The sequence below is a fragment of the Salmo salar genome, chromosome ssa27 (genome assembly GCF_905237065.1).
Source record: "Salmo salar chromosome ssa27, Ssal_v3.1, whole genome shotgun sequence".
NCBI lineage: Eukaryota > Metazoa > Chordata > Actinopteri > Salmoniformes > Salmonidae > Salmo > Salmo salar.
Window position 1 is genome coordinate 20912212 of NC_059468.1, and position 26380 is coordinate 20938591.

Sequence of the window (26380 nt, forward strand, 5' to 3'; positions counted from 1 at the left end):
ATCATTGGCTGTTTCGTGAATCCTGCGCGATTCCAACCGTCGGAGTCTGCGCAGTGAACAAAGCGCTGAAATTCAAATCTTGAACAGATGTTTCTTTAAAAAGAAAACAGGAACGGAGGCGACTGTTTTGGAGAAACGTCGTCTCATAAACTTTCCGCGTTTGTGGAATTAGAATAGATAAACGATAATTGTTTAATATAGCTAAGTCAGTAGATTTTAACAAAGAAACTATTATCGGAATGGACCCGTTTACCGAGGTGAGTGCACATTTTCTTTATTTTATCTACTATAGCTAATAAGTAATTGTAACATTTCCCAGCTAACGTTAGCTACCATGCCATGGCCAGCTAATGTTAGCTATCAAAAACAATTTGCTTGTTGCGTTGCATTAAGATGTTAAACTTGTTTGATAAACAAAATACTCAGTGACTGTCATTAAACTACATACCAAAATACTCAGTGACTGTCATTAAACTACATATTTGTAGCACTGAAATAACGTTGTAAAACCTTCATGCAAACTGACGTTAATCACGTGTTAACTTAGTGGGCGTTAGCTAGCTATTAACTACCTCGTTCATTTGTTCTTCAACAAAAGGGAATTTAAATATTCTGTTAAATAGCTAACTTTGGCTGATTTCAAATGTATAACCTTAACTGAAAGTTGTTGGAAACGTTGTTAGATAGCCAAAGTCAGCTGTTATAGAAGTTACATGTACATCTTGACACCTTCCATACAGTAGCTCCTGTTGTAAAGGTATTTTGTCCTCTTCATAATTATAATACTGTACGTTACATGCCTGCATAAAGCAGTCGGATGATTGTCTTCTTGTTAACAACCCCAGCCCCTCCCTTAACGTGCGAGCAGGGAGAGAGAAATCTACAATTCCCTTATTGGGAATGAATGAATGCATTCCAGTCTCCCCAGGACAAGTTGGCGCTTGGAATAGTTCCAACCATTGACTGCATTAGTCAAAACTACAGTATGACAAAATTAAGAGTTTGAATATGAATACAGGAATTAACGTTAGTGTTTTCAGTTACACTGTGTTTTCCCCTTAACTTCCATACAGCAGCTGCCTGACAATTTCCCTTTTAAATGTCACTATCAATTTTACCAAATGCAGGAGGACTAGCTAGATTTCATTTTAAAAATCACTCTGGTTTGGAACTGGTTGTGTACCATGACAACTCCGATATAGAAAAAGCAGCGGTCATCAGCAGTATACAAAATCCCTCAAATTTCCACTCCAACCAATAGAAAGGCCTCTGGAGATTTCAAATCCAGTAGCCACAACATGACAGGAGTGGCTCATTCCTAAGGAATGACGACCACATTAACAAGTTTTCCACACAGCCTGGCCGGGTGAGAGAGCTGCTCAGGCAACTCTGAAACAGGCAGGAATGTGTTGTCTTGCAATGTAGCAGCCAGGGCTCTGTCCCAGGGCAATAAATTATGCCTCAGGACTGTTTGACTTGGACTGGGAGGCCAGCTAGGGTTTTAGTGTACAGATGAGAAGAACAGACAGGACATGAGGAGGCCAGGGAGAAGGAGTTTAGAGGCAATGTCAGCCTTATCTCCTTCAGACCCAGTAGTTTTTGTTGACCCTGTGATGTGGACGAAAACGTTTTCACTATTTGAAAGCCGTAGACCCTCCTCCATCCACTGTTCACTATGGGTTCAATAAAATAGAACAGAAAGGAAAACATACTAAAATGGCACCAACGTAAAGGGCAACTCCACCACTTTTCAACCTCATGTTCTATATCTTCAGCACCAAACCAATGTCTATATATGTGAAAACACTGCATTTCTGATCTGTGGTTAAAAAGATGAGAAGGTCCTAATCAATGTTTCTCTCGATCAGTGTAGAATTTAAACGTAACAGTGATTTTCAAAACCGACAACGAGTTTCTAGCCAGAGGGAGTGTTTTTTTTTTTGCCCACCGTGTCACCGCAAATCTGTGATTGAAAATTACTGTCAATGGGTAGAACTTTATAACGTTATATTTTTTTTGTTTTTAAAGTTTTTTTTACTATTTTCTACATTGTAGAATAATAGTGAAGACATCAAAACTATGAAATAACACATATGGAATCATGTAGAAACCAGAAAAGTGTTAAACAAATCAAAATGTATGTAATATTTGAGATTCTTCAAATAGCCACCCTTTGCCTTGATGACAGCTTTGCACACTCTTGGCATTCTCTCAACCAGCTTCATGAGGTTGTCACCTGAAATGCATTTAAATGAACAGGTGTGCCTTGTTAAAAGTTAATTTGTAGAATTTTTTTCCTTCTTAATGCATTTAAGCCAATCAGTTGTGTTGCAAAAAAGTATGGGTAGTATACAGAAGATAGCCCTATTTGGTAAAAGACCAAGTCCATATTGTGGCAAGAACAGCTCAAATAAGCAAAGAGAAATGACAGTCCATCATTACTTTAAGACATGAAGATCAGTCAATCTGGAAAATTTCAAGAAGAAATTTCAAGTTTCTTCAAGTGCAGTTGCAAAAACCATCAAGTGCTATGATGAAACTGGCTCTCATGAGGACCGCCACAGGAATGGAAGACCCAGAGGATGACTTCATTAGTTACTAGCCTCAGAAATCAGCAATTAACTGCACCTCAGATTGCAGCCCACATAAATGCTTCACCGAGTTCAAGTAACAGACACATCAACTGTTCAGTGTGAATCAGGCCTTCATGGTCAAATTGCTGCAAAGAATCCACTACTAAAGGACTCCAATAAGAAGTGACTTCTTGGGGCCAAGAAAAATAAGCAATGGACATTAGACCAGTGGAAATCTGTCCTTTGGTCTGATGAGTACAAATTTGAGATTTTTGGTTCCAACCGCCGTGTCTTTGTGAGACGCATTTTAGATTCTTCATTTGCCTTGATTACGGCTTTGCACACTCATGGCATTCTCTCAACCAGCTTCACCTGGAATACTTTTCCAACAGTCTTGAAGGAGTTCCCACATATGCTGAGCACTTGTTGGCTGCTTTTCCATTACTCTGCTGTCCAACTCATCCCAAACCATCTCAATTGGTTTGAGTTCGGGTGATTGTGGAGGCCAGGTCATCTGATGCAGCACTCCTTCTTGGTCAAATAGCCCTTATGCAGCCTGGAGGTGTGTTGGACCATTGTCCTGTTGAAAAACAAATGATAGCCCCACAGCGCAAACCAGATGGAATGGCATATCGCTGCAGGATGCTGTGGTAGCCATGCTGGTTAAGTGTGCCTTGATTTCTAAATAAATCAGTGTCACCAGCAAAGCACCCCCACACATCACAATTCCTTCTCCATGCTTCACGGTGGGAACCACACATGCGGAGATCATCCTTTCACCTACTCTGCATCTCACAAAGACAGGGCGGTTGGAACCAAAAATCTCAAATTTGGACTCATCAGACCAAAGGACAGGTTTCTACCGGTCCAATGTCCATTGTTCGTGTTTGTTGGCCCAAGCAAGTCTCTTCTTATTGGTGTCTAGTAGTTTTGACCATAAAGGCCTGATTCACATAGTCTTTTCTGAACAGTTGATGTTGATATGTCTGTTACATTAACTCTGAAGCATTTATTTGGGCTGCAATATGAGGTGCAGTTAACTCTAATGAATTTATCCTCTGCAGCAGAGGTAGTTCTGGGTCTTCCTTTCCTGTGGCGGTCCTCATGAGAGCCAGTTTCGTCGTAGCGCTTGGTTTTTGCGACTGCACTTGAAGAAATGTTCAGTTCTTGAAATGTTCCCACTGACTGACCTTCATGTCTTAAAGTAATGGACTGTCATGTTTCTTTGCTTATTTGAGCTTTTCTTGGCATAATATGGACTTGGTCTTTTACCAAATAGGGCTACCTACTGTATACCACCTCTACCTTGTCACAACACAACTGATTCACCAAACACTGTCATCAAGGCAAAGGGTGGCTACTTTGAAGAATCTCAAATAACATATATTTTGAATTATTTAACACTTCTTGGGTTGCTACATGATTCCATATGTTATTTCATAGTTTTGATGTCTTCGTTATTATTCTGCACTGTTGAAAATAGTAAAAAAAATGTTTACTGAGTGTCCAAACCTTTGACTGGTTCTGACCACTGTGATTATCATTATTTGACTCTGCTGGTCATCTGAACATTTGAACATGTTGGCCATGTTCTGTTATAATCTCCACCTGGCACAGCCAGAAGAGGACTGGCCACCCCTCATAGCCTGGTTCCTCTCTAGGTTTCTTCCTAGGTTCTGGCCTTTCCAGGGAGTTTTTCCTAGCCACCGTGCTTCTACACATGCATTGCTTGCTGTTTGGGGTATTAGGCTGGGTTTCTGTACAGCACTTTGAGATATCAGCTGATGTAAGAAGGGCTTTATAAATACATTTGATTGATGAAATAAATGTGATACTGAATGTGAACATAGGGCTGGGCGATGTGACCTAAAATCATCTATTTTTATTTTTTTTACTTATGGGCAATTCACAATATCAAGATTTGTGCAATTTTAAATGTAAAATGCACTGCATTCAAACAGTCAGCAATAATCTAATCTAAGGTCTTGTGAAATTATGCCTAGGTTAAAAGTAAGCCTTCCACAACCATGCAACCCACTAATCATTTGTAGCAATCATCACTGAACTGACTTTCAAGTACCCTTTTGTTTACACATTTTACCAGAACCATGCATAATGGACCAATTTCTTGTAGCAGGCATTATGGAAAATTAACACGGGTCTCATAAACAATCTCTCAAGCAACAGCCCACATGCTCGTGAGTAGCAAGCTAATCTTTATATTTAAAGTATAGCTAACTTGTTTCTATTTGCTAGCTAACAAGGCAGAACAGTTGAATTGTTATGAACACACCCTTCTGTCCATCTCCAACTGTTTGAACAGCATGTTAGCCTGTCCACTTTGTTCAGATGTTGAAATCAAGTGGCTACCTTATTTCTCAGAATGAGAATGAGTTGCCAATTACTTATATAATGTTTTTATGCTTATTGCACATTTATAAACAGACTAGACAGCTACTATAACAGTCTGTGGCTAAAATGCTTCTAGTGGTATGTTGGACTGAGCAACAGAAATTGAGCATTCATTTTCCAGAATCCGTGTTCATTGATACTCCCGTTTTAGTGCGGTCTGCTCTGGAGGAGTTGCAATATGAAGAGTTGATACATAAAACGGCTGTTAGTAAGGTTACATTCTCCTTTATTTATAGTAAAATGCCTTCATGTATTTGTGTCCATATGACCGATTCTGTTGGACCAAATGCAAATAGCGAGTTGAAAGAAGTGATCTTTCATATTTGTTACTGTGAGTGGGATGGGCTTGGTGTGCATGTGTAAATGGGAAGATGCACAGTCACAGTAGAAGGGGTGAAGGAGACGAGAACAGAAAGACATGAGAACAGGCGAACATAAACGCTCATCAAAATTTTCTGCAAAATAAACTTTGGAATTTGGAATATTGCACAAAAATATGCATTCGAATTAATCAAATTATTTTGATATCGCCCAGCCCTATGTAGACACTGGTTGGGTGTTGGAGATAATGAGGTTGAAAAGTGGCGGAGTTGCACTTTAAGTTTACAATGGTGTGGAATGTCCCTCAGGATATCACTTATGTGCTAGTCAATGCTGGCTGAACAGTACGGCGGGCTACTACTAAGTCCTGTTCTAATTAGATTTAATCATATTAGAAAATAAGAGTGCACACAGTGCTCTAAATGTAAACGTTATGTCATAATGAAGTATTGTTTTTCTTCCCTGTTCAGAAACTCCTGGAGAGGACCCGTGCTCGCAGGGAGAACCTGCAGAAGAAGATGGCAGAGAGGTCCACTGCTTCCAACAGACAGATGGCCAAGAGAGCTAGGGAGCCTCTGGCTGAGACCTGCAACAGCCTGGTCACAGAGCCTGTCATCGCCAAAGGTAAGGAAGGCCTTCCTACAAAAAGATCATACACTTTTATTCTCAAAGGGATACTACATAAAATACATCAATTATTATTTGTGAGCACAGTGCTCCCTCTGGTTGCGATAGTGAATATGGCATAGATTAGTTTTGTTTTATTTGAAACCCCAGATGGTCCCATTAGCCTTCAGGAAGTGGTTGAACTTCCTGACCTGCACGTGCAGAGCTTTCTGTACAGGTAGCTTGACTGTTGAAACTGCTCAGAGAATCAAATCAGTGTGGGATGGGTCTAGTCTTGCAGCTTTCCCTATGCTGTATACAAAATGGTGACGTTTCAGATTGTCTGTATGTCAAATACTTATATTCATTTTGTGGATTGGAAATCTCCCAGTGTGTAAACTTAACTCGTGGTGTGTTTCTTACTTGTCCCCCCAGCCCCCCAACATTCCACCAAGCCCTCTCCCTCCAAGCGGAGTCGTTCAGGTGAACTTGACAAGCCCACCATTATTGGTGAGGAGAACAGGGAGCCTGCAATGCCTCCTTGCACCCTGACCCCTACTCTGTCAGATCCCCAGACTGACCGGAAGCCCCCAACGGGCCCAGCCAGCATCCTCTCTGCCTCTTCTCTGGAGAGGGTGGATGTCTGCCCTGCTCCTCCCGTTCCTGAACCAGAGCCCATGGTGGCAACACAGCGTGTCCCAGAGCAGGTCAGGGCCAGGGAGGTAGCGCGCCCTGCCCCAAAACCAGAGAAGGTGGCTGTGAGTGCTGCTCCACAGAGGACCAGGGATGTGGAGGTGGTGCCTACTAGCCCAGTTCTTCAGAGGAACAGAGAAGAGCAGAGGGAGGCTCCCACCTCCTCTACCCCTGCTGCCATGAAGTCTCGCCTGGCCAGACTGGCTGAACAGAGGCAGTACTGGGACTCTGAAGGTAAGGAGCATGGTCTTTTGACTAGCTTGATCATTTCATTTGTACATGTAGCACCTGCTTAACCATTTATAGAAGACCTGGGATTTTTTTTTTTACCAACTTAAAATATCAGTTTGGAAATATACTACAACAATCATATTAACCTCTCTAGGGTATGTGGGACGAAATCGTCCCACCTACTCAACAGCCAGTGGAATCCCGTGGCGCGATATTCAAATACCTTAGAAATGCTATCACTTCAATTTCTCAAACATATGACTATTTTACACCATTTTAAAGACAAGACTCTCGTTAATCTAACCCCACTGTCCGATTTCAAAAAGGCTTTACAACGAAAGCAAACCATTAGATTATGTCAGCAGAGTACCCAGCCAGAAATAATCAGACACCCATTTTTCAAGCTAGCATATGTCACATAAACCCAAACCACAGCTAAATGCAGCACTAACCTTTGATGATCTTCATCAGATGACACTCCTAGGACATTATGTTATACAATACATGCATGTTTTGTTCAATCAAGTTCATATTTATATGAAAAAACAGCTTTTTACATTAGCATGTGACGTTCAGAACTAGCATACCCACCGCAAACTTCCGGTGAATTTACTAAATTACTCACGATAAACGTTCACAAAAAACATAACAATTGTTTTAAGAGTTATAGATACAGAACTCCTTTATGCAATCGCTATGTCCGATTTTAAAATAGCTTTTCGGCAAAAGCACATTTTGCAATATTCTGAGTAGATAGCTCGCCATCACGGGCTAGCTATTTTGACACCCACCAAGTTTGGCCCTCACCAAACTCGGATTTACTATAAGAAAAATTGGATTACCTTTGCTGTTCTTCGTCAGAATGCACTCCCAGGACTTCTACTTCAATAACAAATGTTGGTTTGGTTCAAAATAATCCATAGTTATGTTCAAATATCCTCTGTTTTGTTCGTGCGTTCAAGACACTATCCGAAGGGTGACGCGCCCGGCGCATATCGTGACAAAAAATGTCTAAATATTCCATTACCGTACTTCGAAGCATGTGAACCGCTGTTTAAAATCAATTTTTATGCGATTTTTCTCGTAAAAAAACGATAATATTCCGACCGGGAAACCCTGTTTTCGTTCAAAGACGAAAAAATAAAAACATGGAGTCGTCTCGTGCCCCCAGTCTCATTGTTCTCTGATCGACCACTATCCAAATGCGCTACTGTTTTTCAGCCGTGGCCTGCAAAGTCATCATTCAACATTCTGCCGCCTTCTGAGAGCCTATGGGAGCCGTAGGAAGTGTCACGTTACAGCAGAGATCCTCAGTTTTCAATAAAGAGAGTGTAGAAGGCCAAGGAATGGTCAGAAAGGGCACTTCCTGTAAGGAATCTTCTCAGGTTTTTGCCTGCCATGAGTTCTGTTATACTCAGACACCATTCAAACAGTTTTAGAAACTTTAGGGTGTTTTCTATCTAAATCAAACAATTATATGCATATTCTAGTTTCTGGGCAGTAGTAATAACCAGATTAAATCGGGTACGCTTTTTTATCTGGCCGTGCAAATACTGCCCCCTACCCTAGAGAGGCTAAACACACATTAGTATTTTGGGCTGACAAATTTGAATATCTATGTTTTTCCCCTCCAAGGTACCTCTGAGGTTCCAGACATCCCAGCAGCTCTGTCCCCAGTGAAGAACCAGACCCAGCCAAGGCAGGCTGTAGCCCCAGTCCCCACACCCGTCCATGCTGCTGCGTCCTCAGAGGCCCCTGTAGGTAGGAAGGGTCGGCTGGCCAACCTCGCAGCCACCATTGGGTCCTGGGAGGACGACCTCAGCCACGCGGCCCCTCGCAGAGACAATGCACAAGGGAAGCCTGGTAGTGTCAGTACCGCCACCCCTGCTTGGAGGAGAGAGGCTGGTGCTGGAGCCAAACCCACCCCTGCTGCTGCAGACCGTCCACAAATGAGTCAGTCATCAAACAGAAAGCCTGCTCTGGATTCCAACCAGGTGAGCCATCAATCAATCAAATGTATTTATAAAGCCCTTTTTACTTCAGCTGACGTCACAAAGTGCTGTACAGATACCCAGCCTAAAACCCCAAACAGCAAGCAATGCCGATTTTAGAAGCACAGTGGCTTGAAAAAACTCCTTAGAAAGGCAGGAACCTAGAGAGGAACCAGGCTCTGAGGGGTGGCCAGTCCTCTTCTGGCTGTGCCAGGTGGAGATTATAACAGTACATGGCCAAGATGTTCAAACGTTCATAGATGATCAGCAGGGTCAAATAATAATAATCACAGTGGTTGTAGAGGGTGCAACAGGTCAGCACCTCAGGAGTTCATGTCAGTTGGCTTTTCATTGCCGGTCATTCAGAATTTGAGTGTGGTAGAGAGTGAGTCGAAAACAGCAGGTCCGGGACAAGGGAGCAGGTCCGGTGAACAGGTCAGGGTTCCATAGCCGCAGGAAGAACAGTTGAAACTGGAGCAGCAGCACGACCAGGTGGACTGGGGACAGCCAGGAGTCATCAGGCCAGGTAGTCCTGAGGCATGATCCTAGGGCTGAGAGAGAGATTTCGTTTTTTCTCACACCGGATAAGACGGGAGAAATACCCCAGATATAAGACTGACCCTAGCCCCCGACGCATAAATACAACAGTTGACTTAGTTACTAATCACAATGTTCATAATTGTTGTGTGATTTTAATATGTCAATGCATGGGAGAAACTGATTCCATACAGCCATTTTGAATGTGAAAAATAAGAAATTAAGATATGAATTGGTGATGCTTTGCAGGAAAGCGGTGTGTAGTAACTTATTTTAAATAGTTATGTTTTGACGCACATGCACAAGACTTTGAGATTTACTGAACAGTTTGGTTAATAATTTCCCTCTTCCATTTCTTTAGCAGCCTGTCCACTCCCCAGTCAAGTCCAACAGAGTGTTTCCCCCCAGCCCGCAGAAGACTGAAGTACCTGAAGCCAGACCAGCTCTACGGACAGACGGAGGTCTTCCCTCTCCTGTATCCAGTCCCCAGAGGAGTTACCAGGGGAGAGCCTCAGCCTTCACCCCCAGCCCCCAAAAAGGTGCTCTCTCCTCAGCCTCACCTGTGCCTCAGAGCCCCCTGAAGAACCAGGCCCTGTCCCGGGCCCTGGAGGTCAATGGTAGCCCCGAGAAGCCAGAACTCCTGACACAGCCCTCCACCATCGGGCCCACTGGACCCTCTGTCCTGCAGACCAGGGAGAGGTTCACCAAGGAGACCCCCCCAGCCTCTCCCCTGCAGCAGCGAGGCACTGCTGGAGTAACTGGACCATCTGTTCTGCAGACCAGGGAGAGGTTCACCAAGGAGACCACCCCAGCTGCACCCCTGCAGCAGAGAGGCACCGCTGGAGCAACTGGAACTCCAGGTGAGTGAGAATTATCACTCAACTTAGCTTTGTTGTGTTTCCTACGCTAAAGTCGACAGCTTATTAGGATCTTCTGAAATATCAGATGTTTTAATACACACTCTGCTCATTTGACAATTGCTGGTCAAACCATTGCTGGTTTCAAACATGTGTATGTCCACTTCCATTGTCCTCCAAGAGTTACTGAATATTTTCTATTCTATTTCCAGCAGGTGTCAAGTCGTTCATGGGGCGTTTTGGGGAGAGGTGCCAGGAGCGTTCTGGCCTGAGTTCCCCTGCTACCAGCCATGGAGCAGCCACTCGTACCCCAACCGTAGTGAACCCGTCTGGGGCAGGCCTGGCTGGTCGTACCCCTGTAGTGAGCCAGTCTGTGACCCCTAACACCAGGCTGGTGCAGGAGAGGCTGAGAGCTGCCCAGGCTGCCAACACTGCCACTGCTGCCCTTGCACAGAAACAGAAACTGGTACGTGTAGTTCACTTTATTTACCCAGACCTTCTACCTTAATATCTTTAGTTTTGCCTTTGTACAGCACTTAGGCATTTATTTTTGTAATAAATAGCTTTTTTATTTTTCTATTAAAAGTATTACATTTGTGAGATTTGTTTTGTGTCCAGACGGATGGGAAGTAGTCCTTTTCTTCTTCTTTATTGCAGGAGCGTGAGTCGGAACTGGCTCAGATTCGTAACCGTTTCCAGAAAGGGAACAACATTTGGAAGAACAAGGAGGTGGCAGACACCGAGAGACTCACACAGGCCAAGGTTGGTGGGGAAGTATATTTCTTTTGATCCCGCTTGGACTAAACTTAATATGTGTATGATGGACGACTGCAAAGCAGTTATGAAGGAAATGTTAATGAGCCTGTAATAATTTTTCTCAGGATCTGATTGAGCAGCCTGAGGAGAGAGGGCATGTTCTCTCCCAGCCTGATGATGAGCCAACAGCTTCCCCTCTGGATAGCCTGAATGCTGCACCCAAGAAACCCACCACTCCAACCTCCATCCCTGTGAAGAGCGTAGAATTCTCATTGGAGAAACCTGAGGAAGAAACACAGGAGGAGGAATCAGGTACTGTATTTACTGGGAACACTACTTGATCATACTAACTTGGCTTTCTTAAGATTGCACTGATCATAGAGGTCTTCGGATGCTTTAATCGGATGCAAATTTCAGAATTTTTGTCCTAAGTTTTCGGTCATTAACAAACTTAATCAGAGCAGTCCCCCTTATAATTTCAGTGATGGCGTCACTGTAACATTCCACTCACTATTGTCTTACTGCAGACGAAGAAGAGAGTCATGAGCTGGAGATGAACGTGGACCAGTCTAACAACTCTGAGATCAACAACTTTGACGGGTTCCATGACCAGAGTGAGGAGCTGAGTGGTGAGGAGGGTGAAGGAGACGAGGAGGAAGATAAACTGAATATCTCCTCGATGTCCATCCTGGCCCCCTTCTCTGAGACTGTGGCTGCTGTGATCAAGAGCCCAGTAAGGAAGATGATGGTGAGTTACAGAACAAAGCTGGAAACAAGATGGGGGAAAAATGCTAAGCATACAAAGTCTAATAATCTTTCAGCTATTTAATGTATTGGACTGCTTTTGAATGGAAGCTTGACATATTTTGTTTGTGCCCATAGACTAATGTCATGGCTAATAATGACATTTTTGGGCCAACCTAATACATCTTTATGTATATCCCTGACCCAGACGTCGACCCCAGCCAGTTCATTCAACGCTAAGAGCCAGACTCCTGACATTGTTTCCAGACCCAGTAAGTTCCAAAGTGCTCGCTTGCTCCGGGCTGGATCATCAGACAGCCTAGAGACAGACGAACATGAGGACCACAACCTGCCCTACAGGTAACCAACCACTCAACGCCACATATCCTAACTGGTGCCTTACTGAATTGATGGTATCTCTAATGTAACTGGCTGAGGTTCACCCCTTCAAATGATACGTCAACAACTTCTCTATTTGTCATTTTAGTTTCACTGAGTTCAAGATACGACCCCTAACTATTTTCTCTTAGGTCATTCAGACTCTTGTATCCACATGTGTTTTCCTTTCTCTTCTAGTATTGATGCGTACAGGTCGACCAGGGTCAAGGAGAGTACCGAGAGGCCCAGTGTGAAGAAGGAGGACGTGTCTCGGAGAACAGCAGAGGAGCCCAGGAGCCAAGGACACACCAGCATGAAACAGAAGATGAAGGTAAACGCACGACAGACCGGTAGGATTGTTGAGCGTCTGCCGGCCAAGAGTACTTAACACCTCTGAACAGAGTGCCTCTGTAATTTGCAAACTGATTCCACATGTAGAAAACGGATGGAAATTACGTTCGTCAATCGCTCAACGGTGGGTGGTCCTTATAACACACTGTGCCGACTGCAATTAAACGAATGGCCCTGTACTGTTCAGACCAACAAACGGTCTGAGTTTTCTCCTTAAGAGAGATGGAAGCTGACTCGGTGACACAATGCCAGAACAAGAACTTCAAATAAAATGTTATTTATCACATGCGCCGAATACAACAGATGTAGACCTTACCAGGCGGTAATGCAATCAGTCAGGATGCTCTCAATGGTGCAGCTGTAGAACTTTTGGAGGATCTGAGGACCCATGCCAAGTTTTTTCAGTCTCCTGAGGGGGAATAGGCGTTGTCGTGCCCGCTTCACGACTGTCTTGGTGTGCTTGGACCATGGTAGTTTATTTGTGATGTGGACACCAAGGAACTTGACGCTCTCAACCTGCTCCACTACAGCCACGTCGATGAGAATGGGGGGGCGTGCTCGGTCCTCTTTTTCTTGTAGTCCACAATCATCTCCTTTGTCTTGATCACGTTGAGGGAGAGGTTGTTATCCTGGCATCACAGTTAAAGGTCTCTGACCTCCTCCCTATTGGCTGTCTCATCATTGTCGGTGATCAGGCCTAACACTGTTGTGTCATCAGTAAACTTAATGATGGTGTTGGAGTCGTGATTGGCCACGCAGTCATGGTTGAACAGGGACTGGACTAAGCACACACCCCTAAGGGGCCCCTGTGTTGAGGATCAGCATGGCAGATGTTGTTGCTTAGCCTTACCACATGGGGGTGACCCGTCAGGATGTCCAGGATCCAGTTGCAGAGGGAGGTGTTTAGTCCCAAGGTCCTTAGCTTAGGGATGAGCTTAAAGGGCACTATGGTGTTGAACGCCAAGCTGAGGTCAATGAACAGCATTCTCACATACAGTTGAAGTCTGAGTTTACATACACTTAGGTTGGCGTCATTAACTCGTTTTTCAACTACTCCACAAATTTCTTGTTAGCAAACTATAGTTTTGGCAAGTCGGTTAGGACATCTACTTTGTGCATGACACAAGTAATTTTTCCAACAATTGTTTGCAGACAGAATATTTCACTTATAATTCACTGTATCACAATTCCAGTGGGTCAGAGGTTTACATACACTAAGTTGACTGTGCCTTTAAACAGCTTGGAAAATTCCAGAAAATGACATCATGGCTTAAGAAGCTTCTGATAGGCTAATTGACATAATTTGAGTCAATTGGAGGTGTACCTGTGGATGTATTTCAAGGCCTACCTTCAAACTCAGTGCCTCTTTGCTTGACATCATGGGAAAATCATAAGAAATCAGCCAAGACCTCAGGAAAAAAATTGTAGACCTCCACAAGTCTGGTTCATCCTTGGGAGCAATTTCCAAATGCCTGAAGGTACCACGTGCATCTGTACAAACAATAGTACGCAAGTATAAACACCATGGGACCACGCAGCTGTCATACCGCTCAGGAAGGAGACGTGTTCGATCTCCTAGAGATGAACGTACTTTGGTGCGAAAAGTGCAAATCAATCCAAGAACAACAGCAAATGAACTTGTGAAGATGCTGGATGAACGGGTACAAAAGTATCTATATCCACAGTAAAACGAGTCCTATATTGACATACAGTGGGGGGGAAAAGTATTTGATCCCCTGCTGATTTTGTATGTTTGCCCACTGATAAAGAAAGGATCAGTCTATAATTTTAATGGTAGGTTTATTTGAACAGTGAGAGACAGAATAACAACAAAAATATCTAGAAAAACAGATGTAAAAATTTTTATAAATTGATTAGCATTTTAATGAGGGAAATAAGTATTTGACCCCCTCTCAATCAGAAAGATTTCTGGCTCCCAGGTGTCTTTTATACATGTAACGAGCTGAGATTAGGCGCACACTCTTAAAGGGAGTGCTCCTAACCGCAGCTTGTTACCTGTATAAAAGACACCTGTCCACAGAAGCAATCAATCAATCAGATTCCAAACTCTCCACCATGGCCAAGACCAAAGAGCTCTCCAAGGATGTCAGGGACAAGATTGTAGACCTACACAAGGCTGGAATCGGCTACAAGACCATCGCCAAGCAGCTTGGTGACAATATTTGGTGCGATTATTCGCAAATAGAAGAAACACAAAAGAACTGTCAATATCCCTCGGCCTGGGGCTCCATGCAAGATCTCACCTCGTGGGGTTGCAATGATCATGAGAACGGTGAGGAATCGGCCCAGAACTACACGGGAGGATCTTGTCAATGATCTCAAGGCAGCTGGGACCATTGCCACCAAGAAAACAATTGGTAACACACTACGCCGTGAAGGACTGAAATCCTGCAGCGCCCGCAAGGTCCCCCTGCTCAAGAATACATATACATGCCCGTCTGAAGTTTGCCAATGAACATCTGAATGATTCAGAGGACAACTGGTGAAAGTGTTGTGGTCAGATGAGACCAGAATGGAGCTCTTTGGCATCAACTCAACTCGCTGTGTTTGGAGGAGGAGGAATGCTGCCTATGACCCCAAGAACACCATCTCCACCGTCAAACATGGAGGTGGAAACATTATGCTTTGGGGGTGTTTTTCTGCTAAGGGGACAGGACAACTTCACCGCATTATTTGACGGGGCCATGTACTGTCAAATCTTGGGTGAGAACCTCCTTCCCTCAGCCAGGGCATTGAAAATGGGTAGTGGATGGGCATTCCAGCATGACAATGACCCAAAACACACGGCCATGGCAACAAAGGACTGGCTCAAGAAGAAGCACATTAAGGTCCTGGAGTGGCCTAGCCAGTCTCCAGTCCTTAATCCCATAGAAAATCTGTGGAGGGAGCTGAAGGTTCGAGTTGCCAAACGTCAGCCTCGAAACCTTAATGACTTGGAGAAGATCTGCAAAGAGGAGTGGGACAAAATCCCTCCTGAGATGTGTGCAAACCTGGTGGCCAACTACAAGAAACGTCTGACCTCTGTGATTGCCAACAAGGGTTTTGCCACCAAGTACTAAGTCATGTTTTGCAGAGGGGTCAAATACTTATTTCCCTCATTAAAATGTAAAGAATTTTATAACATTTTTGACATTTGTTTTTCTGGATTTTTTTTTGTTATTCTGTCTCTCACTGTTCATATAAACCTACCATTAAAATTATAGACTGATCATTTCTTTGTAAGTCGGCAAACGTACAAAATCAGCAGGGGATCAAATACTTTTCCCCCCCACTGTAACCTGAAAGGCCGCTCGGCAAGGAAGAAACCACTGCTCCAAAACCACCATAAAAAAGCCAGACTACAGTTTGCAACTGCACATGGGCACAAAGATTGTGCTTTTTGGAGAAATGTCCTCTGGTCTGATGAAACAAAAATAGAACTGTTTGGCCATAATGACCATCGTTATGTTTGGGGGAGAAAGGGGGGGGCTTGCAACCTGAAAAACACCATCCCAACTGTGAAGCACGGGGGTGGCAGCATCATGTTTTGGGGGTGCTTTGCTGCAGGAGGGACTGGTGCACTTCACAAAATAGATGGCATCATGAGGGAGGAAAATGATGTGGATATATTGAAGCAACAGTTGAACTGTATTTGGCTAAGGTGTATGTAAACATCCAACTTCAACTGTAGGTGTTCCTTTTGTCCAGGCGGGAAAGGGCAGTGTGGAGTGCAATAGAGATTGCATCATCTGTGGATCTGTTGGGGCGGTATGCAAATTGCATTGGGTCTAGGGTTTCTGGGATGATGTGAGCCATTACCAGCCTTTCTAAGCACTTCATGGCTACAGACGTCAGTGCTACTGGTCGGTAGTCATTTAGGCAGGTTACCTTTGTGTTCTTGGACACAGGGACTATGGTGGTCTGCTTGAAACATGTTGGTATTACAGACTCTGCCAGGGACCGGTTGAAAATGTCATTGAAGACCCTCGCCAGTTGGTCAGTGCATACTCTGAGTACACGTCCTGGTAATCCGTCTGGCCCTGCGGCCTTGTGAATGTTGACCTGTTTAAAGGTCTTACTCACATCGGCTACCGCGAGTGTGTGATCACTTCAGAGTGAATTTCAGAGGTGGCTCTGTCATACTGTTGGGAATAGTAAGGGATATAGTAGTACAGTATGAAATGTCACTCTGTACAAAAACCAGACTTCATAGATTCAAGGTGTAAGTGCTCTGAGTGCAAAATGTTACTTCTTGTAAGTACATCCCTTGGGATCTTTTCCCCCTCATTCCATGTAGGTTCTTCTGACCACTGATGTTGATTTCTTCGTTCCATGTGACCAATAAGATGTCGTCTTTCTGATTACTTGTAGGTTCTGACCTATGAGATGAACCTACAGCAGACAGTGATCAGCCAGGCCAGCCAAGCCCTGAACTGCTGTACTGATGAGGAGCATGGGAAAGGCTCGCATGTGGAGGCAGAGGCTGAGCGGCTGCTGCTCATAGCCAGTGAGTTCCCCTTCCACCCCTACAACATCGGTGTACACACTGACAGCCAATCCCAATTTGCTCCATACCCCTTGGGGTTGGCTTTTATATCTTAAGCGTATCGACATGCATTTCTCATAAGCATTGCATTCTGTTTTTGACACCCTCCAGCGGAGAAGCGGGGGGCTCTGAAGGCTGAGTTGGACCGTCTGAAGGGAGAGGGTCCTAGCGGTCATAGGAGGGGACAGGGTGGGGACATGGGGGTCTCCGCCTCCAAGGGATCCATCTCTCTTCTGGAGCTACGATTGCCCCTCAAGGCTGACTTTGTCTGCTCCGCTGCTAACAAGCCAGGTAGAGACCCAACACCCAACAATTGTTACTTAATTATCTCTTCTAACCACCTTTTTTATTTGTGTTTTTGTTGGTGAATGATGTATGTCTTTAGTGTGTAATGTGCCTTCAACCAAATTGCCTTTGTGGACAATAGTTATATTGATCTCCTGTTTTCCACATTGTATTGTCTAAAACAAGATACAAGTACATTGTTCAATCCAATTGTAATATACTTCATGTATAGTGTGTTAGACTGAACTCGTTACATTTCCCACTTTATGTATGTGTTTATTCCAGAGTGGTCCAGCCATTACTTCTTCATCATGATCCGTGCTGGAGCTGAGAATACAGTTGCTACTCCCCTAGCCAGCACAAGTAGCGCTATCAGTGGAGACGCAATCACCTTCTCTACCAAGTTCACCATGTGAGTTAAACTGCAACGATTCTCTCTGAAATTCTGTAGAATAGTACCACTGTCATGTCATACATGTTCTAATGCCTTTCTCGCTCTCTTCCATTTTAGGCCTGACGTCTCTAACGACTTTGCAATTGATATTGAGGTTTACTGCCTGGTGAGTTCTTGCTGCTTTTGGTAAATACAAATGTGATGATTGTTATTGTTTGAGGAGGACTCTGACTGAGCTGAAATATTACTCACTCTAACCCTGGTTATTTCTTCAGGTGCAGAAGCGTGAGTTGAACTCTGACAAGAGGAAGAAGCCCAGCAAGTCAAAGGTGTGATTTAATCAAATATAGTGTAACAAACTGTACAATTCAGTTTATTAATATTTGAACTGGGGATAGTCTTCTCTTTCCTTCTAGTTTCTACTTGAATACAGTGCAATTGCTATGTATCAGAATATGCATTTAGACCATTGCATTTAGAGAGATGTTTAAACAACGTCCTGTCTCTAAGATGAGATTTGGTGGAGCCGTGTTCACGAGGCCCACGAGTTGTGCTTGTCAGTAGGGACTCATTTTAAAAACCCCACTCACCTTTTGGTGTGGGTGTACTGTAATTTTACTGCTCGGTTGTAGAACAGCTAGCACTAGGCATACCTGAGCCTACTGCTTCCCAACACACACATTAGGCTCCACTTTCCATTCCAACACACGGTGAAGGGTCTCTTTTGAAAGGCTTTGTTCACAGCTCTCAATGGCAGGGTTGGTTTAGTCAGTGTTTTGAATTACCCATTCATTCACTTGTCTATGTCCTGACGTAACCACTTCTGAAACTGAATCACCTTTTCTCTTTCTAGGCCATCACTCCCAAGAGGTTCCTCTCTGTAAGCTTTCATTCTTACCGTCCTTCTCTAATACACTACTACCTTCTGGTCATATACAGAATGTTTGTTTGAACACTTATCGTATCTGTTCAGGGGGATTGGTAGGAATGATCGCCACATGGAAAATGTAGAAATGCATTATACTATTATTCTGTTTCTGTTGTCATATGATGTATGCAGTACTTAAAGTCAGCGATCTTGTAAATTGTTCTAAACATGCCTCTCCTCTTCGTAACATCTCTCTCTCTTTGCCCCTGTAGAAGAGCAGTTTGACTCCAGGTAAGGATACTTTTTAAATAACTGCTGCTAGTGGATTATTTTTATGGTTTTACTTGCAGTAATTGTGATGTGTGGTTCAGTTGAAAATTCTTATTAGTTTTGCAAGTCTCTCTGGATGATAATGTCAGCTTAAACAAAAAATCCTCTTCTCTCTTTGCAGTGGTGGCCAGTCCTGGGGGCCCTAATACAGTCCGCACCAGTAACTTTGTCCTGGTCGGGTCTCACAAACTGACTCTTGCCTCAATTGGGAAAAACAAGTTCCTATTGGAGAAGGTAAAGTCCGAAGACTTTTGTAACATATTTCATTTTTTGTTCTGACTCTTCACTTCCATTTCTATCCTGAATTCACCCTCTATTTCCACTTAGGCTGACCTCTGCTGTGTCTCTGCACACAATACCAGCTAATGTCCAGGGTAATCGTAGGGTAGGGGGTAACATTTGTAGAAGTTAGAACTGACAGTTGTCCTGATAGAGGCCGGAGCAGGGAGACAGGCCTCCAAATCTGAAACACAATACGCACACACAGACAGTCTTTGTTCTCCCACCTGCACTGTCTGTGTGCTGCCTGCCCGCCTCGGACGCTCATTCACTCACACACTGTCCTTGTTTCTCTCTTTTAGATCAAATATGAAGGCATTGAGAGAGAGCTTCTTAGAGACATGTTTCACAGCAAGGTTGCTACTCCATCCATGACCACTTTAATATTTTGGGGTGTGTGGTGGTTTGTGACAAAAGAATCTGCTTCTGTTGTGGCACTAACATTTCTAACCTCAATCTACAAGTTGGTTGGTATTGTCGTGAGGAAACTAAGTTGTGCTGGATGTCTTTTGTATGTTTTTTTTTGTGGGTATTTCAGGCACAGTGTCCAGTTAAATTCTCACCATCCAGCCAATTGACTCTTATTAGAAGACAACAGGCTTGCATTTCTGTCTAAAACCTCATTAACCCCATCTGTCCTGTCACCCAGCATTTTGTGGAAGTGTTGGTTGTTTTTCCCGCTGAGGCCTGTGTTACATGTCCTGTGTAATCTGTTCCAGGTGCCTTTCCTGTGCCCCATGGAGGGCCATATCTACCTGAAGATGCAGTGTGAGGTGGACTCCCTGGTGGAGGAGAGAGGCTTCCTGGTGAGTACACGCATGCATCAGATGCAGTGTAGACATAGGTTTACAGATCTACATCACCCATGCCCTCAGGTTGTCAGAGTAACATTTTGCTATTTAGAAGGGAGACGTTTGAGATTTCACCTTGGACAGGCTTGAACGCTTTTTTAATGTGTATATTTTTTGTTTTACAGACTATGTTTGAGGATGTGAGTGGATTCGGAGCATGGCACCGGAGATGGTGTGTCCTGTCAGGATACTGTATCTCCTACTGGACCTACCCTGATGATGAGAAACGCAAGGTAGGAGGATGTTGAAGCCAACTATTGGAGTCTTTAGTTTTGAATGATGAGCCCTGCGAGTCTAATTTTTCAATACCATAGGACCCGTGGGAATAGACATTCAGGTTTTGTGGGTATTCTTGATGGTTTTATTGTACCAGTATGTAAATTCATGTTGCTACCAATTAAAGTAGCTTTTTATGCATTTTAATTGTCATTACATTTCTTTGGGTGTGTTCATGTCTTTCTAGAACCCAATGGGTCGCATCAACTTGGCCAACTGCACCAGTCGTAAGGTGGAGCCAGCCAACCGAGAGTTCTGTGCCAGGCCCAACACCTTTGAGCTGATCACCGTCCGGCCTCAGAGAGAGAACGACAGAGAGACGCTTGTCAGCCAGTGTAAAAACACCATGTGTGTCACCAAGTAAGTCACTGGTCGAAGTTGCTATAGTACCCTGTGTTGTTGTAGGCAAATGCCTTGTGTGGAGCAGTTATTTGAAGATTGATGGCTGATTTTATGACATTTGACACCCTGAAGCCCAAGTTCTCTATTTTCTGCACTCTACTCCTTGAAGTGAGCGCTTGTTCACTCTCCCTCAAATATTTAAAAACAATTGGATGTGTGTAGGCAGTGTCTGGTGTTACCATATTTCTTAAACCAATCCAATGCCTTTTAAATCATTCAGGGAAGTGAACGAGTGTGCGCTTCCGGGAGAAGGGAAGTAAACTGACTTGGGTCTCCGGTCCAGTATACTGAAACGCATAATATGACTCTTTCCATGTACCTGCAGGAACTGGCTGTGTGCCGACACGAAGGACGAGAGGAACCTGTGGATGCAGAAGCTCAACCAGATCCTGGTGGACCTGCGCATGTGGCAGCCAGACTCCTGCTACAGGCCTGTGTGAGAGCACAGCTCCCCCGCCTGGACTAGAGGGCTAACACCCTGCATGGTTCTGGGTCTTGCATATGGACTGTCACGATCAGTGCCGCTTACGATGACTAAGTGCAATACAGTATTAAAGTTATTAAATAGGATTTACAGGTGTATTTTATTTTTAGAGATGCTTTAGTGGACAGTCAAGACAGTTTAAGTCAGGGATGGGCAACTGTGGGCCCCCTTTTGTAGCCCCCCCATTCTCCGACTCAGTCTGGGTCTCAACCAGGGTTTTCGTTAGGAAAATGTGGCGCTGGACGTTTGACCAGCAACATTTTAATTTACCGGACATTTGAGAAATTTGCCGGACCCATATGTATTGGGTGCGTAATCTGATTAGGATGTCCACCCACAGTGCTCAGAATTACAGAAATCACATTTTGATTGTTAATTCATGTTAACAGAACATTCAAGTCAGATGCAACGATGTGCGGTCCTGATTCTGATGGCCACTTTGAAGATGTTAGATTAACTGTCTACATTTACCTTTCCACGGCCAACAACATGTGCAACGGACAGCAAAACCACTAGCTATGTCAATCTACTATCCTTCATAGTAGAAAAGTGTACGTATTCTATTGGTCAGCTTGTTGAGAAATAGCCTATTCCAAACAGACTCTGAGACAGTTATGGGAAGATGAGCCCAAATTCATACAATCAGTAGGCCTAGGCTACATAAAAAAATAACCTTAAAGCAATGAATCTGATGCAACCAATCCAAACATTTAGCTTAATGTTGATAAACTATGATCCCATGGCGCTTGCAATGCCAGGGTTATGGGTTTGATTCCCACAGGGGACAAGTATGAAAATATATGCTCTCACTACTGTAAGTCATTCTGCTAAATGACAAATGTAAATGGATTGACATTATAAGCTCAGCAATGTTCACAAGGCAGTAGGCTATGTGCAAATGTTTGTTCCATAATACAGTTAGTGAGAAAACACCAACAGGGCACCGCACCTGCAAGCAGTTTCATGTGATGGATGAAAATATCCATTAGACATATAGAAAGAGATCTAATAGGCGTATATGTTTTCAAAATGCATAGCCTACTGCCTCCAAAGTGGTGTGTGACGTGCTGATGAAGCCTGCCTTCTGTTGCCGTTTGAGATGCTGCAGCAGCTCTCACTGACATATTTTACGCTCTGTATGCTGTAGGGGTGTGATAAATAACATGCATAAAGAATATACTGCGCCAATTTAATTCCACTAAATCATGCAAATGAACCTATAGACCGATAAGCATGACAAGTCAAATGTATTTCCATCAATTAATAGGCAACAACAACAAAAAATTCACATTGGGATTTTTTTCCCCTCCCGGACAATTTGCCGGTGCAACTTTTATCGGCTTTTCTATTTCCTGGTCTCAACTTACCGTAGATAGGTAGAATTTTGATATTTGGTTGTGCATCAGCAGTTTCTGTTAAGTTGGTCACTGGCAGTCACGCAATTATCCCATGTCAGCAAAAATGTTTTGGATTGGTAAGTTAGTCATGGTCGAATTACAGATGGGGGCCCCATTTAGATTTTTTGTTACTCAGATATATTAACTGCAAACACTCCTCTCCGCCCCCTGGCAAAATGTGTAGAATTACAGCAAACATGCTTTAAAACTGACATTTTTCTCTGCTCCATGGCAAAATGTGCAGAATTGCAGAACATGTACTCCCAAACGTACTTTTCTACTCTCCGCTGTCAAGGGGGGCCGTTTAAAATGTTTTTCTCTCAAGGTCACTGCATGTGTGTTTATGGATGTGGGTACTCAGACCCACAAGCCACTGGGGCCCCTCATGATGAGTTAAGATTTTGTGGCCCCCACCCTTATCAAGGTTGCCTATCCCTGGTTTAAGTTATGAGTGTGAGAAATATCAGTAAAGCCATACTTGTGTAGATATTTCAGTGTTGACAAGGGCTGCTGGTGCTTTTACACAGTCCACACTGACCCTGTATTTTATACGCATGTCCACAGTGTTGGGAGTCCATACCCTCATATTTGAGAGAATTGACAAAGTAGCATTTTGGTTGTCTATGCATATACTCCCACGATGCATCTTGCTGCGAGATATGGCTTCATAGGTTGACTTTGTTTTGTCTGATTAACATTTTGAATCAATATTTAAGTTGGTGTCACAAAACCAATTGTAGAATTGTCTGCGTCGATGCCAAGGTTATGCACCAGAATGTTGTACGTGTGTGTGAATGCTCCACTTTTTCATAGTATTTGGAGAAGGGCATGATTGAAAGCACTGTTGAACAACCGTAACACCTGATGTTTTTAGATTTAGTCACACAATTCTCTACTTCAATACCCTTTGCCTTTTTTTGCTATTCCCTTTTTTCCTTCCTTTGCAATTTTAGCTAATCTTATATTTATCATGTTGCGCACTGTGGGTTAGAAACATCTAGGCTGTCGAGACTACCGAACAAAAAAGCCTTTAATATTGTTTGTTTTTATGTCAATGTTTTTATATTTTTGTGTCCAGGTTTTAAAGGGTTACAGTTAAACAGGGGGTGTGGATCTGCAGGTATTGGTATATTATACCACCATTCTATTGTAATGGAAAACTTTGACAGTTGAGATTATTGCAAATCCTTTTTTGTATGGACAGATTTCTATTCTCATTTTAATATAGCTAGCTCTACACTGTCATTAAGTTGAAAGCTTATTCTCAGTTCAAGTTTTAAGCATGTGCTTGGAGGACTGAAGATGCTATTCACTCTTGTGATTTTACAGTAATGTTTTGGGGAAGATAATATGCCTTATCTACCCATTTAATTAGTGCAGAAAATGTTAATTATTCTCCAAATGTTGGCAGTTCTATCATATCCACTGATCTGTTCTGTCTAAATGCCAGTCTTTCATTGGAACAACAAGCACGCCAAAGATTCATTGGATGTACTGGTATTTCTAAAATGAGACTTAAATAAATGTCAGCTTTAACCAAAATAGTTGGGTTTCTTTCAAGCTGATCAGAGTTGCAGTTTCATGTTCTTTAGGGTACTTTTTCTTGTTTTTAGACCATGTAGAAGAGCATGTCGACAAAATAGGCTATTAAGGGTGAGAAACTGAACATATTTGTCAGTCTTTTACTTGCCTGGAACCATGTACAATTTAACTAAATAGAATGGCTAAATTTAAACTGCATGTCCTTGATAGAATAAAGCCGAAACCACACAGATTCAGTAAACGGTGTCGACATTTGTGTGAGTAGAGTGCGTTAATTCACACACTGCTTAGCTTAAGTATGTGGACACCCCTTTTTTAAATGTGTGGATTAGGCTATTTCAGCCACACAAACATTGGCAGTAGAATGGCCTTACTGAAGAGCTCAGTGACTTTCAACATGTCACTGCCATAGAATGCCACCTTTCCAACAAGTCAGTTGGTTACATTTCTGCCCTGCTAGAGCTGCCCCGGTCAAGTGCTGTTATTGTGAAGTGGAAACGTCTAGGAGCAACAACGTCTCAGCCCCGACGTGGTAGGACACACAACTTCCAGAACGGGACCGGCTAGTGCTGCAGCGCGTAAAAATCGTTTGTCCTCGGTTGCAACACTCACTACAGAGTTCCAAACTGCCTCTGGAAGCAACGTCAGCACAAGAACTGTTCAGCCGGAGCTTCATGAACTGGGTTTCCATGGCAGAGCAGATGCACACAAGCCTAAGATCAACATGCGCAATGCCAAGCATCGGCTGGAGTGGTGTAATCCTTGCCTCCATTTGACTCTTGGGCAGTGGAAACGCGTTTTCTGGAGTGATGAATAGCGCTTCACCATCTGTCAGTCCGACTGACGAATCTGAGTTTGTCGGATGCCGGGAGAATGCGATCAGCCCGAATGCATTTTACCAACTACATTTTGGTGAAAGGAATAATGGTTCGGGCTAGGCCCTTTAGTTCCAGTGAAAGGAAAACTTAACGCTACGAAATGCACAGTGACAGAATTCAGAACATTGCCTGTTCTTAGTGTTCTCCCTGTACATTAAGTCAGAACAGTAGGTGAAATGAAGAGGGGTAAATAGACCAAATTATTAGGGTGAGGCACATGGGCTACGAACAGCTTACTGCATAAAATACACTTAGTATTACTTTCTTAGCTACAGTATACATATCTCCCTGGCATATTACATAATTTATGCTGCGGCATACAAGACATTTTTGGGCTGACCTTGTTGTGCTCTCCTCACTTGAACAGGAAGGTGGCACGGTGGTCCTTCATGGGCAAATTTTATCAGTCGGGTATTCTCTGGATTTGTGGTGCTTTCAAGACCAGGTCGAATCATGATGACATCATTGATCTTCAGGTCGTAGCTCTAGAAAGAAGCCCGAGTTCCCGAATTACGTTTTGAACGGTCATCCAACTCAGAATTGTATTTCCCAGTCGAGCAATTTTTTTTTTCAGGAATTCCCTGTTGTCTTGAAGTCACGTTTTCGCAGTTCCTAGTTAAGTTGTTTTGAGTGCGGCACAAATCATGCTTCATTGACAGCATAGCCAATGTTGAATGTTAATCATTTTTTAATTTGGAAAAGAGACACTTAATGCCAGATTTGGGACCACACTGCAACTCCACTTAATAGCAGGCTAGTGCTTGGTTTTCAATGCTTGCAGTTAGCCACTCATTGATTCCTTCCAAACCACTCATTGTTGAATTAGCGATTGCCAACTTGTGTAACGTTTATGGCAGATGAGAACCGATACATTTTATTTATAAAAGGTTTTGCCAGTAGATTTGTCGACTTGATTCATGACTGCTAGTTAATATTTTGAAAGTATGATGTCATGATGTACTGTCCCCACGAATGACAGAACACTGAGATAATCATGGCGCAGCTAGAGAACATTACCAACACCTACGCTCTGTATTTTCCACTGGCTGCCCCACCACCACAGAAAGCACTGAGCTAGGCTACAACACCTGCATTTTGGAGCTGACTTAGTCAAGGATGTACCCGTGACTAGAACCATTCAACACTGGTCTGACCAATCGGAATCCACGCTTCAAGATTGCTTTGATCACGTGGACTGGGAAGCCTCAGAAAATAACGTTTGATTTATACACTGACTGGGGGAGTGAGTTTATAAGGAAGTGCGTTGGCGATGTTGTGCCCACTGTGACTATTAAAACCTACCCTAACCAGAAATTGTGGATAGATGGCGGAATTCGTGCAAAACTGAAAGCGTGAACCACCGCATTCAACCATGAAAAGATGTCGGGGAATATGGCA

At 43.4% G+C, this 26380-nt stretch overlaps 1 protein-coding gene across 4 annotated transcripts; it reads left to right on the top strand.

Moving 5' to 3' along the window:
* The first annotated feature begins 30 nt into the window (after positions 1–30).
* On the top strand, positions 31–24104 carry LOC106588679 (anillin). Of its 4 annotated transcripts, none has more exons than XM_014177909.2 (24): positions 31–257; positions 5777–5930; positions 6348–6839; positions 8472–8830; positions 9726–10224; positions 10434–10687; positions 10879–10983; positions 11103–11289; positions 11505–11725; positions 11930–12081; positions 12298–12430; positions 16822–16957; positions 17108–17287; positions 17567–17693; positions 17793–17841; positions 17951–18004; positions 18529–18555; positions 18816–18834; positions 18995–19107; positions 19455–19508; positions 19872–19958; positions 20129–20236; positions 20467–20639; positions 21007–24104. In XM_014177909.2, exons 1-24 carry the CDS (start codon positions 240–242, stop codon positions 21119–21121), a joined length of 3816 nt encoding a protein of 1271 aa, XP_014033384.2. In that variant the 5' UTR covers positions 31–239; the 3' UTR covers positions 21122–24104. The 4 variants fall into 4 exon arrangements, with proteins under 4 accessions (XP_014033384.2, XP_014033385.2, XP_014033386.2 ...); XM_014177910.2 differs by having other exon boundaries at positions 10437–10687; XM_014177911.2 differs by having other exon boundaries at positions 9729–10224.
* Positions 24105–26380: the final 2276 nt, after the last annotated feature.